Source organism: Phocoena sinus, chromosome 7 (assembly GCF_008692025.1).
Source record: "Phocoena sinus isolate mPhoSin1 chromosome 7, mPhoSin1.pri, whole genome shotgun sequence".
NCBI classification, from domain to species: Eukaryota; Metazoa; Chordata; class Mammalia; order Artiodactyla; family Phocoenidae; genus Phocoena; species Phocoena sinus.
Genome location: NC_045769.1, coordinates 77,607,598 through 77,624,342, shown reverse-complemented (window position 1 = coordinate 77,624,342; position 16,745 = coordinate 77,607,598). Strand labels below are relative to the sequence as shown.

The 16,745-nt window shown below is 40.9% G+C and overlaps 1 protein-coding gene across 4 annotated transcripts in view; it reads left to right on the top strand.

The window, feature by feature from the left end:
• Positions 1–16,745, top strand: part of GALNT13 (polypeptide N-acetylgalactosaminyltransferase 13) — a 559,171-nt gene that overhangs the window by 319,957 nt on the left and 222,469 nt on the right. For all 4 annotated transcript variants that reach the window (XM_032638559.1, XM_032638557.1, XM_032638558.1 and 1 more), the window contains exons 5-6: positions 15,094–15,260; positions 15,884–16,091. In XM_032638559.1, the coding sequence (XP_032494450.1) occupies positions 15,094–15,260; positions 15,884–16,091 (375 nt within the window). The remainder of the gene's footprint in view (positions 1–15,093; positions 15,261–15,883; positions 16,092–16,745) is intronic.

Below are 16,745 nucleotides of genomic sequence, written 5' to 3'. Positions count from 1 at the left end.
GTCAACTGATAGGCAAGCAGTTTGTTGTTAGACCCAAACGGTCTACGAGGGATTCCAACTCGCCCAAGAACCGCCAAGAGTCGAGAGCCGCTGCAACACGCAAGAGGTTTATTAGGAGCCGATGCACCGGGGTTCCCTGAACCTCACGCAGGAGGCCGATGGGGAACCCCTAAAAGCGGAATCACATACTTTTTATAGGTTTATTTACTCATAGGGCGGGTATATTCTCACAATGATTGGGTAAATGTGGTGACTTTTGAATTCATTGGCTTAGGAACTTTTGTCCCACCTTCTGGCCGTTATAGTTGTCTGTTCATTGTGGCGGTTAGGGCGTATACCTGTTACGGGCAACTGGAAAATTACCCGCTGTCTGGCAAGTCCCCGTCAACTGAAAAACTCCAAGAATTGGTTTCGATAGGGAGAAGGAGTGGCGCACGATAGGGAGAAGAATTGGTTTCGATAGGGAGAAGGAGTGGCGCACGATAGGGAGAAGAATTGGTTTACGGGAACAAGTGAGGGGGTGGAAAGTCCCTAAAGGCCCCACATTCCCCCCTTTTTTTTTTGTAACTAATTTCAATCATGGAATTTCAGTTTCTTTTTGCGAGTTTTGGTATTGTTGCCTTAGCATTAAAACTTGTACCGTACTAATGCGTTCTCTAATAAAGGCTATCAGGCGATTCAGAATGCATGGTCCAAAAGTTAAGAGCAACAATAAAATAATGAGGGGCCCTAACAAGGTGGAAACTAAAGTAGTAAGCCAGGGAGATTTATCAAACCACGATTGAAACCATCCTTTTTGATTTTTCCTTTCCTGTTGTCTTTTGTCCAGGCGCTCCCTAAGTTTGTCCATAGTTTTGGTAATAGCCCCAGAATGATCAATATAAAAACAGCATTCTTCTTTTAGTGCAGCACATAGTTCGCCCTCCTTAAGGAACAGCAGATCTAATCCCCTCCTGTTTTGCATTACCACCTCTGAAAGCGAGGTGAGGGATTCTTTTAACTGAGTTATGGAACTTTCTAACGCCCGGAGGTCAACATCTACAGCTTGTCTTAAGGCATCATAATAGTGGGGTTGTTGAATGAGGGCTGTTGCACCTGTTCTTACCCCGGCTGCCATTCCTAGTCCTAGGAGTACAGCCAGGGTGAGTGTTATGGGTTCCCTCTTAAACCTTCCTCTGCCCTCATATTCATCTAGAAAGGATGAATCTGAATGATAAATGAGTCTGGGGACCAGCTGAACTAACACACAAAAATCGGTTGAAGCTTTAAGGACCTCTAAAGAAATGCAGGGGGTCAATCCTGTGTTACATGCCCACCATCCATCCGGAGGAGGGAGGAGATACCCTGAGCCCTGTGGGAGGCTTAAATTGGCACAAAGATGTCGGTGGGACGAGGGGGGCGTTCCTACACGTGTACCGTTTCCTAATACTGAGGCCAGGGTCAATTTACTATTTCCTTCTTGTTTCCATCGACATTGATCTGGAGTGTTAACATTATTATAATTAGAATTATATCCTATAGCATCATAATAAGGGGGAGGAGCAGCATAGCAAAGCCAACATGATTTGGTAGCCTCCGGGTTTGTGGCATTTAAAACCTCAAAAGCCGCCTGGACCAATGAGAGCATTCGGTCCCGGGGGGGTCTTGGGCTTGATTGTTATTCCGTTTGGCTCAGAAGTTTGGTTTCTTATCTCTGGTAACGCTGTGGGAGGGGCCAAAGGTAGCGAAGAGTGCCCTATCTCAGGGTTGGGGCTTATAGGAACTGGAGTAGGGGTTTCAATTTTTAGTTTGATGGTCATTAGTAATCCATCATTATATCCTTCTTTATAAAACCTGATTCCCCATGAATGGCCATTTATCCAGTTTTTATCCTTTTTTCCTGGTTCACTAAAAGAGATCTTAAGGGGATGGCACCATTTAGTACATTCAGGCCTATAAGTTAAGGGGTTGGTTGGGTGTGTATAATTGGCTGTCACCTTAATAAAGTCCCAGCCAGAGGTGGGCTTTCAATAGGTGTCTCCTGTGGTTTCACACCCCCAGCTTTTACAATAAAAATGTTCCTTTCCCCCACATTGATAATTTAGGGACCTATGGCGATGAAATCCCGGGCATACATAAAAGGTAGGGTTGCTAAGTTTCTGTCGCGTACCCGAGTTTTGGCAGCCGTATTGGCCGGCCCGACCGGGTATGGATGGGGCGTTTTGACGATCATGGGAGTGTGCTGTGTCCCAATTGGGAGCTCCTATGGCTAAGTTACAAACATCGGGGAAAAGGTCTGGCCACCAGGTCCAAGGAGCAGCAGTATGGCTAACAGACCATATTACATCTCCAGTTTGGGAAATTACCTGCCAGGTTAAATGCTGGGGCAGGTGAGGACTAAAATTACTCACAGTCAGTAGGGGTAACAGAGTTAAAGTTATAAATCTGATGATCGCAGAAGCTTGAGCTTGAGCGGGTTGCTGGTCTTTTGGGCTCGCCATTCCGATGTTGCAGATGCTGGTGCGGCCTTCACGTGTGAAGCGTGGATCCACGCAGCGATGCCATCTACCTTTATAGCCGTGGGGGTGGTGAGCAGGACGATGTATGGTCCTTTCCACCGAGGCTCTAGAGTCTGGGTTCGGTGCCGACGGACGTACACGGAATCTCCGACTTGGAAGGGATGAGCCTCTGCTGGTGTTCCTGGTCGGTAAGCCTCTGCCAGCTGGGACCACACCTCCTTTTGGACCAACTGGAGTCCCAACAGCCTAGCATATAAGTCAGTGTTATTATGGCAGTCAGGACTTAATTTCTCCCTTAGCGTAAAAAGAGGAGGTGGGGCCCCGTATAGTATTTCAAATGGAGTAAGATAATAGCGGGACGGGGTATTTCTAGCCCGGAACAGGGCTAAGGGAAGGAGCACCGTCCAATCTGTACCGCCAGTCTCTATGGACAATTTAGTTAGGGTCTCTTTTAGAGTTCTATTCATTCTCTCTACCTATCCTGAACTCTGGGGTCTATAGGCACAATGTAATTTCCAATCAGTCCCCAGGTATTTGGCCACACCCTGACTTACCTGGGCGACGAAGGCGGGACCATTATCTGATCCTATTACCTTTGGTGCCCCGAACCGGGGGAAGATTTCTTCTAAGATCTTTTTGGCCACCACAGTAGCTGTCTCCTTCTTCGTCGGGAAAGCTTCTACCCATCCTGAGAAGGTATCTATAAAAACTAGAAGATACCTGTTACCGTACCTTCCAGGGCGTATTTCAGTGAAGTCGACCTCCCAATAGGCTCCTGGGCGGTCTCCTCTGAGCCTTTTTCCGACCTCAAGTTTTCCTTTATGGGAGTTTACCTGTTGGCATGGAATGCACTCTCGTGCAATCTGCTCAGCTAATTTAGTTAGTCCAGGGGTATCATAACCTGTCTTGTGTAGTAGGGACATTATCTTTTTGGTTCCCAAGTGTGTCCATCTGTGAATCTGTTGTAGCATGGATTTTGCTTGTTGAGGAGATAATGTTCCTTTAGTTATGGCTGGGGTACTTGTTCCCCTATCATTTGGTTTCCCAGGACTCTCATCTGATAGTTCTAGTATGATTTCCCATAGAGCCACTTCTCGTGCCACCCTATCTGCCATGTTGTTGCCTCTTGTCACCGGGGTATTGTCCTTCTGGTGTCCGGGGCAATGAATGATGCTGACTTTAGTGGGGAGCATGAGGGCAGCTAGCAGTGCCACTATTTCTTCTTTGTTTTTAATTTCTTTGCCCGCCGAGGTGAGCAACCCTCTTTGTTGGTAAATGGCCCCATGGACATGGGCGGTAGCAAATGCGTATCTACTGTCCGTATAGATGTTTACCTTTTTGTTTTCTGCTAGTTCCAATGCTCTAGTCATGGCGATTAGTTCAGCCCGTTGGGCCGATGTCCCTTGCGGTAATGCGGCTGCCCAGATGACCTCTTTTCCGTCTACCACGGCTGCTCCCGCCCGACGCTTACCTTCCTCTAGGAAACTGCTTCCGTCAGTAAACCAGGTAACGTCGGCGTTGGGGAGGGGCTGATCCATCAAGTCTGGTCTGCTACCGTGTGCTGCAGCCAGTACTTCCTGACAATCATGGATGACGGTAGTGCTTTCCAGGTCAGGGTCGGGTAGCAAGGTGGCCGGGTTGAGTCCTGTGGCTGAGGTAAACTTAATACGATCTGAGTTTAACAGCAGGGCTTGGTAATGAGTCATCCTGGCATTTGTTAGCCATCTGTCGGGTGGCTGGCGAATTACACTTTCTAATGCATGGGGGGCTGTTATCGTTAGGTTCTGCCCCAAAGTCAGTTTGTCAGCATCTTTGACCAAAGCGGCCACCGCGGCGATTATTTTTAAACAGGCGGGCCATCCTGCTGCCACAGGATCCAATTTCTTTGATAGGTACGCAACCGGGCGATTCCAGGGGCCCAGTTTCTGAGTTAGTACTCCCTTTGCAATACCTTTATTCTCGGCCACGTACAGATGAAAAGGCTTAGTGATCCTTCCCCCGTTCCTTTTTTTAGGGCATTCTCTTGCCCAATGACCTTTTTCTTTACAGTAGGCACATTGGTCCTTGTCTAATGGCCGCCTTCTATCCGTTGTTCGCCCTTCCTGTCTATTTCTGTCTCTACTGTTTCCTCCTCTGACTACAGTGGCCAGTATCTTACTCAAATGTCTTTCTTGCCTCTTATCTCATCTTACCTCACGAGCCTCTTGTTCCTTCTGCTTTCTTTCTTCTCTTTCTTCTTCTGTCTCCCTCTTATTATATACCTTATCTGCCTCTTTTACTAAGTCCTGAAGGGAGAAACCTTGTAGGCCATCCAGCCTTTGTAACTTCTTTCTAATATCAGGGGCCGCCTGGTCAATAAAGGCCATTGCTATGGTGGCCTTATGTTCCTCAGAGGTTGGATCATAAGGAGTGAATCGTCTAAAAGCCTCCATTAAGCGTTCTAGGAACACGGTTGGCGATTCCTGGGGCCCCTGAGTTACCTCTCTTACCTTAGCCAAATTCGTGGGGCGCCTGGCCGCTCCATGGAGACCCGCCACCAGAGCCTGGCGATACATTTTCAGGTGCTCCTTACCTTCCAGGGTATTAAAGTCCCAATTCGGCCTGACGAGTGGAAAACCGGCATCAATCTCATTAGGCAACTGGGTAGGTTGTCCATTGGCGCCTAACACATTCTTTCTAGCCTCCAGGAGAACCCGTTGCCTCTTCTCAGTTGTGAGGAGAGTCTGGAGGAGCTGTTGACAATCATCCCAGGTGGGTTGGTGGGAGAAGACAAGAGACTCTATTAGAGCAGTAAGAGCCTGTGGGTTTTCAGAGAAAGTAGGGTTATGCATCTTCCAATTATAAAGATCTGCAGAGGAAAAGGGCCAGTATTGAAGGGGCCTATTCCCGTGGTTATCGGGGGGGCCATATTCTCTAAGGGGTAAAGCAGTAGGATCCGGGGAAACAGCCCTCCGGCTTCTGGTGCCCGCCGAGGGACCCCCCCTTTCCGCCATAACAGGTGGCCCTACTGGTGCGGAGGGTTGTGAAGCTGGGGGTCCTAGGGGCGACATGGGATTTAGGGCCGGAGGATAAGGAGGTGGGGAATCTAGAAGAAGCAAATCAGACTGCAGGTCAGGATATATCGCCTTTGGCGGGTCCGGGGCAGCAGATGACTTTTCCGTGTCTGGGGTTTTCTTCAGGGCCAATATCTCCGATTGTGCTGGAGCGCATGCAGACGTGCCTGTTGAGGAAACAAAGGGCCGGACCCACGGAGGCGGGGAGAGAACTAGATCTTCCCAGACCAAGATATATGGTATCTGGTCTGGGTGTCCGTGGGGTCCTGTGTTAAAGACCCTAGACTTGACTAGCCCAACCTTATCTAACAAAAAAGATCCTTCGGGTGGCCACCCTGTCTGAAATGTAGGCCACTCAGAGGTACACAGCGTTTGCCATTTTCCTTTCCTTACTTCTACCGAAAGGTTGTGGGCCCTAGCCCTAACTTCGGTCCAGTGGCTTAGGGTAAGAGAAAGAGGAGTCGTCATAGTTTGTCCCATTGTCGTCCGTCAAAAGAAAGATAATAGTACAGAAAAACAATAAAATTTCAAAAGACACACATTGATATTGCCGCCGCGAACTTAAACCCGAAACCAACTCAAATTCAGATGGCAGCTTATATAACCTGCCAGAACCAGCCGCCGCGAACTTAAACCCGAAACCAACTCAAATTCAGATGGCAGCTTATATAACCTGCCAGAACCAGATGAAGGGGAGACAAAATTTGTTTCTCCTTCCAGATGGACCACCAGGGCGTCCCCCGGGGCCCGTGGACACCAGCTTTCGGCACGTCTGCCTAGCCAGGAGTCCAATACAGATTCCACAGCAAGCCGGTTCGCACGGCTTTTTCCTAATGGCGGCTAGCAACAAACAAACGACAAACAAACAGACAATTGGGCTCGAGCCTACCTGATACCTCCGACTCCCGATGTTCTTGTGACCCGGGGGCGAGAGGGGATCCCGGACGAGCCCCCAAATGTTAGACCCAAACGGTCTACGAGGGATTCCAACTCGCCCAAGAACCGCCAAGAGTCGAGAGCCGCTGCAACACGCAAGAGGTTTATTAGGAGCCGATGCACCGGGGTTCCCTGAACCTCACGCAGGAGGCCGATGGGGAACCCCTAAAAGCGGAATCACATACTTTTTATAGGTTTATTTACTCATAGGGCGGGTATATTCTCACAATGATTGGGTAAATGTGGTGACTTTTGAATTCATTGGCTTAGGAACTTTTGTCCCACCTTCTGGCCGTTATAGTTGTCTGTTCATTGTGGCGGTTAGGGCGTATACCTGTTACGGGCAACTGGAAAATTACCCGCTGTCTGGCAAGTCCCCGTCAACTGAAAAACTCCAAGAATTGGTTTCGATAGGGAGAAGGAGTGGCGCACGATAGGGAGAAGAATTGGTTTCGATAGGGAGAAGGAGTGGCGCACGATAGGGAGAAGAATTGGTTTACGGGAACAAGTGAGGGGGTGGAAAGTCCCTAAAGGCCCCACATTGTCTAGTTAAGATATACGTTGTCTTGAGAAGACAACCAAGCAACATACTCTCCTTAAAAGGGGATTGTTTGACCAATTAATTGTTTGAATAAATTTATTTTCTAGAAGTTCTTGAAGCATGCAGTGAAGCTATTTATGAGTTCATAGCCTTCTCTTAGTTCTGATATTTAACCTGTGTGGTTGCAGGAGATTTCAGTTCTCAGGGTCAAATGAGATGATACATAGAAAACATATAGTAAAATGTCTGCTACGTAACTAAGAGTTCAGTAAACGTTCGCCACTTAGTACTAGCTTTCTTATGATGTTTCTTAAATCAGAGCTTGACTGCAGGAGGAGGTGGCCTAACCCTAGCTGAGAAATGCAGGATTGGATAATCAGACTGACCTATAGGGTGGGAATCTATTCCAGCTTTGGTAATAGGAGGGAACACAGGTTGATAGACTTAACTCATGGATATTCAAGAGCAGGCAAGAAGCAGAGATCTCAGCAGAAATTGACCCTTTGAGATCTTCCAGCAGAAAATAATAAGCAGAGATTAAGGTAAGCAGGAAGATTTAATAGCAAGCAGCCACAGCCAGCAGCAGAAATTTCAGATTACGGCAATAAATGATTTGAAAGAACTAAAAGGGAAAGAGGCAGGACCTTTATTCCACACTGCTACACTGGACAAAGAAGTAAAGCAGTTCTCAAGCCAGGATGGTCTATACACCAGACCTGTTATTGAAAATGCATTGGAAGTAAGAATAATATGGATGCTTGGCCACAGAAACTAAGAATAAAAGACAAGTTAATATGGCTATGGTCAGAATACTATCAGCAGCAAGGCTGAACCAAAGATTTTATCTGTAATATTTCATATAGTACTTGATAATATAAGAATAGTATAATAATAACTTACATTCATATAATTCCTTAATAATTCCATTTGTTTCCTCAAAAGTCCTGTGATATAGATATGGCAAGCAGTTTTACTCCAATTTAGGCAATGACAGAACTGAAGCTTCAAGAGTTTGCTCATAGATCCTAATGGCAGAATGAGGAGATAAACATAGATTTTCCAGACACAGAGCCTTCTCCAGTATATCAAAATAGAACGATGTTACTTATGTTTGAGGGGAATGTGTCATAATAAAATGACTTGCAGACCAATTTTCTGATACTCCTCCTCTTTCCTATCCCTAGCTCATTTATTTGCCGTGGCTCTAGAAGCTTGAAAACCAAAACCAACTGAAAATATAAAAAGATGTAGAAAAACGGGTATTTCTACACCTCTAGTTCAGATTATAATAGTGTAGAACTATGGCTGGGGGACTTCCCTGGTGGCACAGTGGTTAAGAATCCGCCTGCCAATGCAGGAGACACAAGTTCGAGCCCTGGTCCAGTAAGATCCCACATGCCGCGGAGCAGCTAAGCCCGTGTGCCACAACTAATGAGCCTGCGCTCTAGAGCCCGTGAGCCACAACTACTGAGCCCTCGTGCCTAGAGCCCGTGCTCCACAACAAGAGAAGCCACTGCAATGAGGAAGCCTGCGCACCACAACAAAAAGTAGCCCCCGCTCACCACAACTAGAGAAAGACCATGCACAACAACGAAGACCCAACACAGCCAAAAATTAAGAAATAAATAAATAAATTTATTTTTAAAAACTACAATTGGGAAGTTAATCTGATAATTAATACAATAGCCTGCCTCTTGGTGAAGTTTTCATGCGTCAACCCCTTACTAAATATATTTTGTGACATGCAGAAGGCTAGTTTCTGGCAGCAGAGAGATAAATAAGATTAACCTTCCCTCTTCTTTTTAAGAAGCCCCTAGTCTACTGGATTAGATGTATTTGTTGTGAAAGAGTATAATAAGTAAAAGGATTGAGGCATATATGAAGTACAAGGTTGGGGGAGGGGCTGAGTAGTCTTCTCTGGGATTAGGGGAGTAGAGAGAAAGAAATTCCCTGGCTCCCTCTTCCTCCTTTCTGCTGCACAGCGCTCTCCACCCAAGGTCCTCGTGGCATATTTCAAAGAGAAACTGACAAGCAAGGGAGTCTTGGAAAAGCATCCTGCTCAAAAACTCTCCTGCTCCCCCCACCCCAATACTTAGAAGAAAACAGAAGGAGCAAAGAATAGATCTGATAGCAAATAGGCTAAGGATGAGTACAGGGTCTACCTGGATGTTAAAATAAAGGTGATTGGGACAGGTGAATAACAATTTGATTTTGTAAAAAAAGAAAAAAATTGAAACAGTCAAGTAATTATGACTTACAGGAACTTACTTTTGGAAGGTTTAACACCACGGAAGTACAAATCAACATATAGAAACCCATGCAAAATTAAGTGCTTCATTTTACTGAGGCACCAAGCTTTCAATTATGAAAGAAACACTTTCCTGTTGCCCAAGTTTTCTTTGCATGGGTGCATTGGAAAATGATGGAATTTCTCTCTGTGAATATAAATGTTAATGACGGGGAAACATGGATAATTCTGCAAGGTTCAATTGCAATTCCCACAGCTCTTAAAAATAAGAAGTATATAGAGGACTTGTAAGTCTTTATTTTAAATCACTGTTATTACTCTTCTTTGTTTGAGGCAGTTAAAGGTAGCCGCTGATTCACTGAGCAGCCATCCAAAAAGTCATGCAAGCTACAGTGTTGACAGCCTTTGTTTGGAGTCCGAAAGGCACTGTGTCTAACTAAACCACTGTGTAATTATGGATCCTTTGTGATTTCCCATTCTCATTTTATAGTCAATGTTTCTTTAATATGGCATGTTGTGTTCCAGTAGCTTATCTGAAATCATCAATACGGTTTTGAAAAGGATAAAATCAAATTGTAACAGTCTATGTTCCCATAATGTGGGCATAGCCAAGGGAAAAGATGGTAAATAGGTACACTTATCTCACTATTTCCACGTTCCAGACAGTGGAAAAGTGATTCTACCCCCGAATTCTCTCCAAAGAAGAGCAGTTGCATTTATTTCTCATATATTTACAAATCAACAGCTGATACACAGAAAACTGGATGAACATTAGTATGTATCCAGATGACAGAAGAGATTGTAAATGAAGTAGAGACTTTCTGGCTCCAGTACTTATAATTAAAGGAAATAGTGCCTTATTTTAGTTCATACAAACACAACAAGAGATACTAACCTTATACATCCTATTTTAAAATGTTGATGTAAGCAAAAAGAAGGTTTTATATATTTATGTATGTATATACATATATACATGTATGTATATACATATATATGTATGTATGTCATATCAGTGTTTCTGTTAAATAGATTTAGGTAACAGTTGTCAGCTTTGGCTGCACATTCAAATCCCCAGGAGAGATTTCTTTTTAATCCCATTACCCATGGCCACACCCCAGACCCCTAAATCAGAATCTCTGTGGCTAAAACCCACATATCAGTCATTTTTTTTCAAGCTCATGGGATGATTCCTGTGTGCAGCTAAGAATTAGAGCCAGAGATATATTATTACAGAATTAAAAGGAAATAAACTTTCATTTTCTTTCAACTATTATAGATTTAGAATGTCAAAATATAGTGCAAATATGAAATGCTGCTATGATAAAGCTTATGATATTGGAATACCAGATTTCAGGAGCTTAATTTGAGTATTGGGTATCAGATATTCCTTTCAAATTGATGAAAATTGCTGTTGCAGTCTGCCACTTTTACTCTCAAAGTTAATTACATAAACATTATGTTCCCACAATTATGTCAAATTTTCTAGTTCTATTGAGATGTTTACATAAAAGAGAAATAATGTCTTCGAAAGACAGGTTGCTAAGAGTATTTGATCTATAGGTACCTAATTTCAGTGAAAGCTGTCTTTCTATGCTTAGTTTTAATAAAATGATCCTAGGGGAATCTACTTCTCTTTTTGACTTAAAGATAAATATTTATAAAGAAATAAATTATTTTAAAAGGCATAAAAATGCTTTTTTTCTAATTTTTCAGATACCAACAACATCATTTAAGACATCTAGCATATAATATGGAGCAGAAATCATTACTATTACTAATATTATTAAATACTAAATTATTTTATTAGTGGTATTATTTATTACTTTATTATGCAGAGTATTGAACTAGCTCTGTGACTTGAGACTTGTATTCTGTGAAATAAATATTTGAATTAGTCAACTTTGAAAGTCCTTTGCAATTCTACCTTTTGGAGATTCTGAGCTTTACTCAGCTGTGTAGACCAAGCAATGTCTACCACACATTTCAGAGTACATACTTTAATCTTATTATGAGAGATGTAAAAGCTGAGGTGAACAGTGGTGAAATTCTTCCTGTAATACCACAGAGAAGGAGTTTGTCATGTGTGAGGGTGAAGAGATTATTAGAGAAATCCAAACTATTTATTTTAAGTACTTACCTCCACCTACATCGTATAGGTTCCTTGTTTTGTTTTGTTTGTTTTTAATTATTTCTGGAAAAATCAGCCAGTTAAAAAAAAACTCTGCCAGTTTAGATACTAAAGCCATTAAAAAAACCACCTGAAAAAATCAAACAACACTTTAGTACTTTTCTGTGGCTAAAGAAAACTTATTGTATTCACCTGTTTTAAGTGTACGCTTTATACCTTTTATATGTCTGAAATCAGGATGAGTTTTACAGCTAATGATTAGTTACAAACATTGTCTACCAGCTGGCAGTTGTCATGTAGGCAATATTCCTTAAGCTTGTGTGAATGTGGTCATGGCCGTTTACATGGTTAAACTTCAACTAAGTTATGTGCAGTATTTGTACTGTATGTGTAGAGTTTGTCATTCAACATTTCTTCAGAAAGGTTACAATGTGATTCAGTATTAGAACAAAAAGTTATTGTCTGAACAGAAAGACAAGGAAACAGTGGCAAAAATTATATTTCATTTGATGAAGCCAATATTTATGGTTGGAGCAATGACTGCAATTTCATATTTTCTTGTTAATCAACAGCTAACTGAGTTACATAGCCTTGTTGCTTATCATGTCAATGCAGGACCAGCAGTGTCCACATCACCAGGCATCTTATTAGAAATTCAGGACCTTGGGCCCATCCCAGATCTACTGAATCAGAATCTGAATTTTATCAAGATCCCAACATAATTCTTTTGCAGCTAATTGCAAAGCACAGCTTTATAATACCAAGGAGGATACTCACAAGATGAAGTTGTTTTGTATTTTGTTCCTGAGGTATGTGCTAAACGCATGCCTCTCATTTAAGCAATACAACCTAAAGCTGGAGAAATCCCCTTAGAATAGATGAAAGAAACTTCAAAGCAACAAGAAACTAGTGTGACTGATTTATAAGCAAACCTGAAAATATTGATAGGAATCTATGTCCAAATAAGTTTAAAAGCTTTTTCTATAGGCTTTACTTAGGTATTGAATAGAGCCTATTCAAGATAAGAAAGCATTATATTATAGTTTATTTGACAACATTTTTCTAGTGGAACATAAAATTTTTCCTAGTGAAACATTTTTCTTTCCTAATGGAACATAAAATCATGATGTATCTAACCCTAGGTGAAACAATAGGTTTGATGAATTACGGACAATAATTCAAGTTCAGTGTGTCACAAATCCATTAAAAACCACGAAAATAAAAACTCTTGTTCATACGTATCTATGCACTTGAGATAACTGGATAAACTGACATAGAAAATGATTAATTTATGTAACAAGAATTATCCTATAAATTATTTTATTATTATATAAAGTTTTCTTTGCTAAATAACTGCATACATAGGAGGAAGAGGAAGAATTAATAACCTATTAGCCACATTTTATTTTTGTGCTACATTAAATAATGACATGGTGGAAGTTTTCTCTAAGTAAGCAAAATAGCTACATTAATAGTAAATTAGTTCATTATAACTTCGTCACATATGATGAATATAAAATTAACATTTGTGAGTGGACTTTTTTTAACCGCAAAAATAAAGCATGCCAGAAATAGTTTAAGAAGCTGGATCTACATGTCTGCTTTTATTTCGATATTTTAAATAATTTATCTAAATTAATAACTTTAAGTGTAACATCATTAAGTGTAACATGTGAGAGACTGAATTTAAAAGAAATGATTTTTATCCAAATGATACTAAGTAGACTTTATAGACTGTTATCCTTGGGTTAAACCAGTATTTGTTGACTGTTGGACAGATTTCAGCCTGCTTCTCCAGCTTTACTTCTTTATTGATGATAATGATTATCTTTATGATACGTTTTGTTCAGCATGCTGAAAGTGAGGGGGTGTTTTGCTGAGGAAGAAGAATGGAGGTTTGAGGAAAATCATGGCAAGAACCTTTCTGACTTACCAAGACAGCTTTCTAAGTTCATTTAGTGATGAACTGCCTGGAGGTACAGGTCAAATGATGATGAAGCGTATAGAAACCATTTGAATCTTGCCACCAGAATGGGAAGAGATGACTATGAATCAACCTACTTTTCACCCCCTACCATGCACATTCTTATCTGGCTATATTGCAGAGCACTTCACTGAGTAGGTGATACTTTAGACTGTTTTAAAAGATGATTAAAATCTCAGCAGACTTTTATTACATGCCTTTGATGCCCACACTTCAGTGGATTTTTTTTCACTCACCTGTGAAGGAGACTAATTTTAACGATGCTAATTTTGTGTCAGAGATTAGGTCATTTATTGGTGGCAGGCTGTATCTGGTTCATTTTACTTTATGGAATTATTTTAATTTTCTAGCTCTTTAGAATATTTTACAGGAAAAAATAACCTAAGGTGAATAAACTTCTATTCCTGTTCTGGATACCCAGTGACATTCTTTTTTTAATATTCTGTAATCACAGTGATTTAACATTACATGACAGAAATGTCTAAATGTTGAAAGTTGATATGGGTGAGAGCCATCTGCATGTTAAATTTGGGATGACCACCTAGAACACACTGCATGTTATTTATCAAAATGTACCTTTTTCAATTGATGGCTTGAAAAGTAAAATCTGGAGTTCTTTTAACTTGTAAGCAAAATTAAAAGTTTTTCTCAAAATATCAAGTTCTAAAAGTAATAACAATTATGATGTAACCTCTTACTAAATAGTGTGCTCCAGTGATCAGAAGCACCTGAATCACCTAGAAACTTTTTTTTTTTTTGCGGTACGCGGGCCTCTCACTGTTGTGGCCTCTCCCGTTGCGGAGCACAGGCTCCGGACGCACAGGCTCAGCGGCTATGGCTCACGGGCTCAGCCGCTCCACGGCATGTGGGATCTTCCCGGACCGGGGCACGAACCCGTGTCCCCTGCATCGGCAGGCGGGCTCTCAACCACTGCGCCACCAGGGAAGCCCCTAGAAACTTTTTGAAAGCTGCATATTCTCAGGCTGCACCCCAGATCTTCGGAACCAGAATCTGCATTTTAACAAATCCCTAGGCAATTCCTCTGCACATTAAAGTTTGAGATGTTCTGGTAGCCTATACCCTTTCATAATCTCCGATTTTGATTGTATAGTACTCATTGAGAATCTGTAAAGTGTATCCTGGCCCCTAAATCTTTACCTCAAAGTAGACATGGATTATGGCATTCTCAAACAGAATAAAAAGAATTCATGACTAGATTTTAGAATAGAAAAATCATTTCAGTTTTACAAGCTTCAAAACCCTGTGAACATATGCCTTTTTATGTTCTTAAGACTTTTTGAGTTATACAATAACTCTTTTTCTAAACAAAGAAGACAATTATACCTACTAAGTGAATTCATCTGTCCCTGTTGTACCTGGTCTTCTATTGATAGACTCAGAATGCTATTTTAGCTTTCTTAGACTTGCGTAAATCATGCCTCTTTGTTCCCTGGAGTTAATGTAAAATTAGTCAAAAATAAAATCAGTTAAAATAATATTAGTAAGTATGCATATTTAATTTTCAAAGTGCCAAGTGATTACTCACAGCAAATATTAAAAGGAAAATAATTTTAGATAATCATAAAGTGTTTCTGTAGTAAGGGGCTTTCAAGTCTAAAGTTGTGTCATAATGGATATTTTTATTACAATGATCAGAATGAAAAATGAACTTCTTAGCATGTCCCTCTTCTTTCCTCTCTTCCAGATGCAAGACAAAGGTCTACCCTGATGAACTTCCAAACACAAGTGTAGTCATTGTATTTCATAATGAAGCTTGGAGCACTCTCCTTAGAACTGTTTACAGTGTTATAAATCGTTCTCCACACTATCTACTCTCTGAGGTCATCTTGGTAGATGATGCCAGTGAAAGAGGTACAAATATTTTTTTTGTATATTTTTTTAATTAGAAAGCTTAACTGTGTTCAAAAAGATAAGTGGTCAATGATCTGTATTTTCCTTGTAATTATACTAACTCTGTAACCACCTATCAAATTTTCATTAATATACCAACTCTAGAAACAAGTAACAAACTCTTCCAGTTTATCTCATGATTCCATGGTTCTTACTAACCTAAGAAATCAGCCAAAATTATTTTCATAAGTGTTTCTTTTTTTTCCAAACTCAGTTGATCTTGTGACGGAGCATTTATATGACTTTGTGGATATTGGTCTTTTTATTTTTTTTAGTGTAGGTAAAAGAAAAATAGCTTATAATTAAGGAGATTGCATTTGCCATTGTGGCCCAGTTTCTAAATTAGATTCTGGTATATTAACGTCCTAGTATATCCTTATCCTTGTCAGCCAAGTGACAGAATTATAATGAACTGTATACTAATTCACTGATGAAATCTCTACATCTTTCTTTTGTACAATGCAAAAAATGTTGATAGGAGTTTACCACCATTTCTGCATGTTGAATTTCCATCTGGGTAGTAGTATCTCTTCTCTGTCTTAAAAGAGTTTCAAAACTTTATAAATTCTTATTGCACATTACAGATTTTCTCAAGTTGACATTAGATAATTATGTGAAAAATTTAGAAGTGCCGGTAAAAATTATTAGAATGGAAGAGCGCTCTGGGTTAATACGTGCCCGCCTTCGAGGAGCAGCTGCTTCAAAAGGACAGGTCATAACTTTTCTCGATGCACACTGTGAATGCACGTTAGGATGGTTGGAGCCCTTGCTGGCAAGAATAAAGGAAGACAGGTAAGAATTCATGTGTTATGTCTGTCTGGGTTTTGACTGAATCCGTTAGGACATTTTCAGCTGTCCATCAAAACTTTTCTTCCAAGTTGCTATTTTCAGAATGTTTATTTCCTAGCTTTTAAAAAAGTAGGCCCCCTACTCCTTATTTAATAAAGACCTTGGATTATTTATGCTGAATCTGAATATTTGATTAAGAAATAGTCAAACAATTCAAATAGTAAAAATGTGCTGAATATTCATTTTATAGGTGACGGAAATCAGTCCAATCAAAAATAGTATCATATTTTATAAAATACATTTTCAAAGCACCTTTGTCTTCCATCACCCTGTGAGGTAGGTAATACAGGTATTCTTGTCTGTATTTAATAATAGGGAGGAACAAAAGAGTTAAATAGCTTGTCCCCGTTATTGGAAGTGATGGGAACAGCAATTTAGTTCTTCCCACTCCCAGAACAGTCTTCTCTTTACTACGTCAGTGCCCTTATTCAAAGTCTAGTCCAAAGCCACCCTGATGATCTTAAAAATAAACTCACACTCATGCACCCCACTGAAATGAAACCAGGATTTAAAAAAAAAAAGCATAGAAAGCACAGCTGTAAGAATGTTTAATTATTTAAATAATATTGTCCTTTTGTACAGACATATTATGAAATC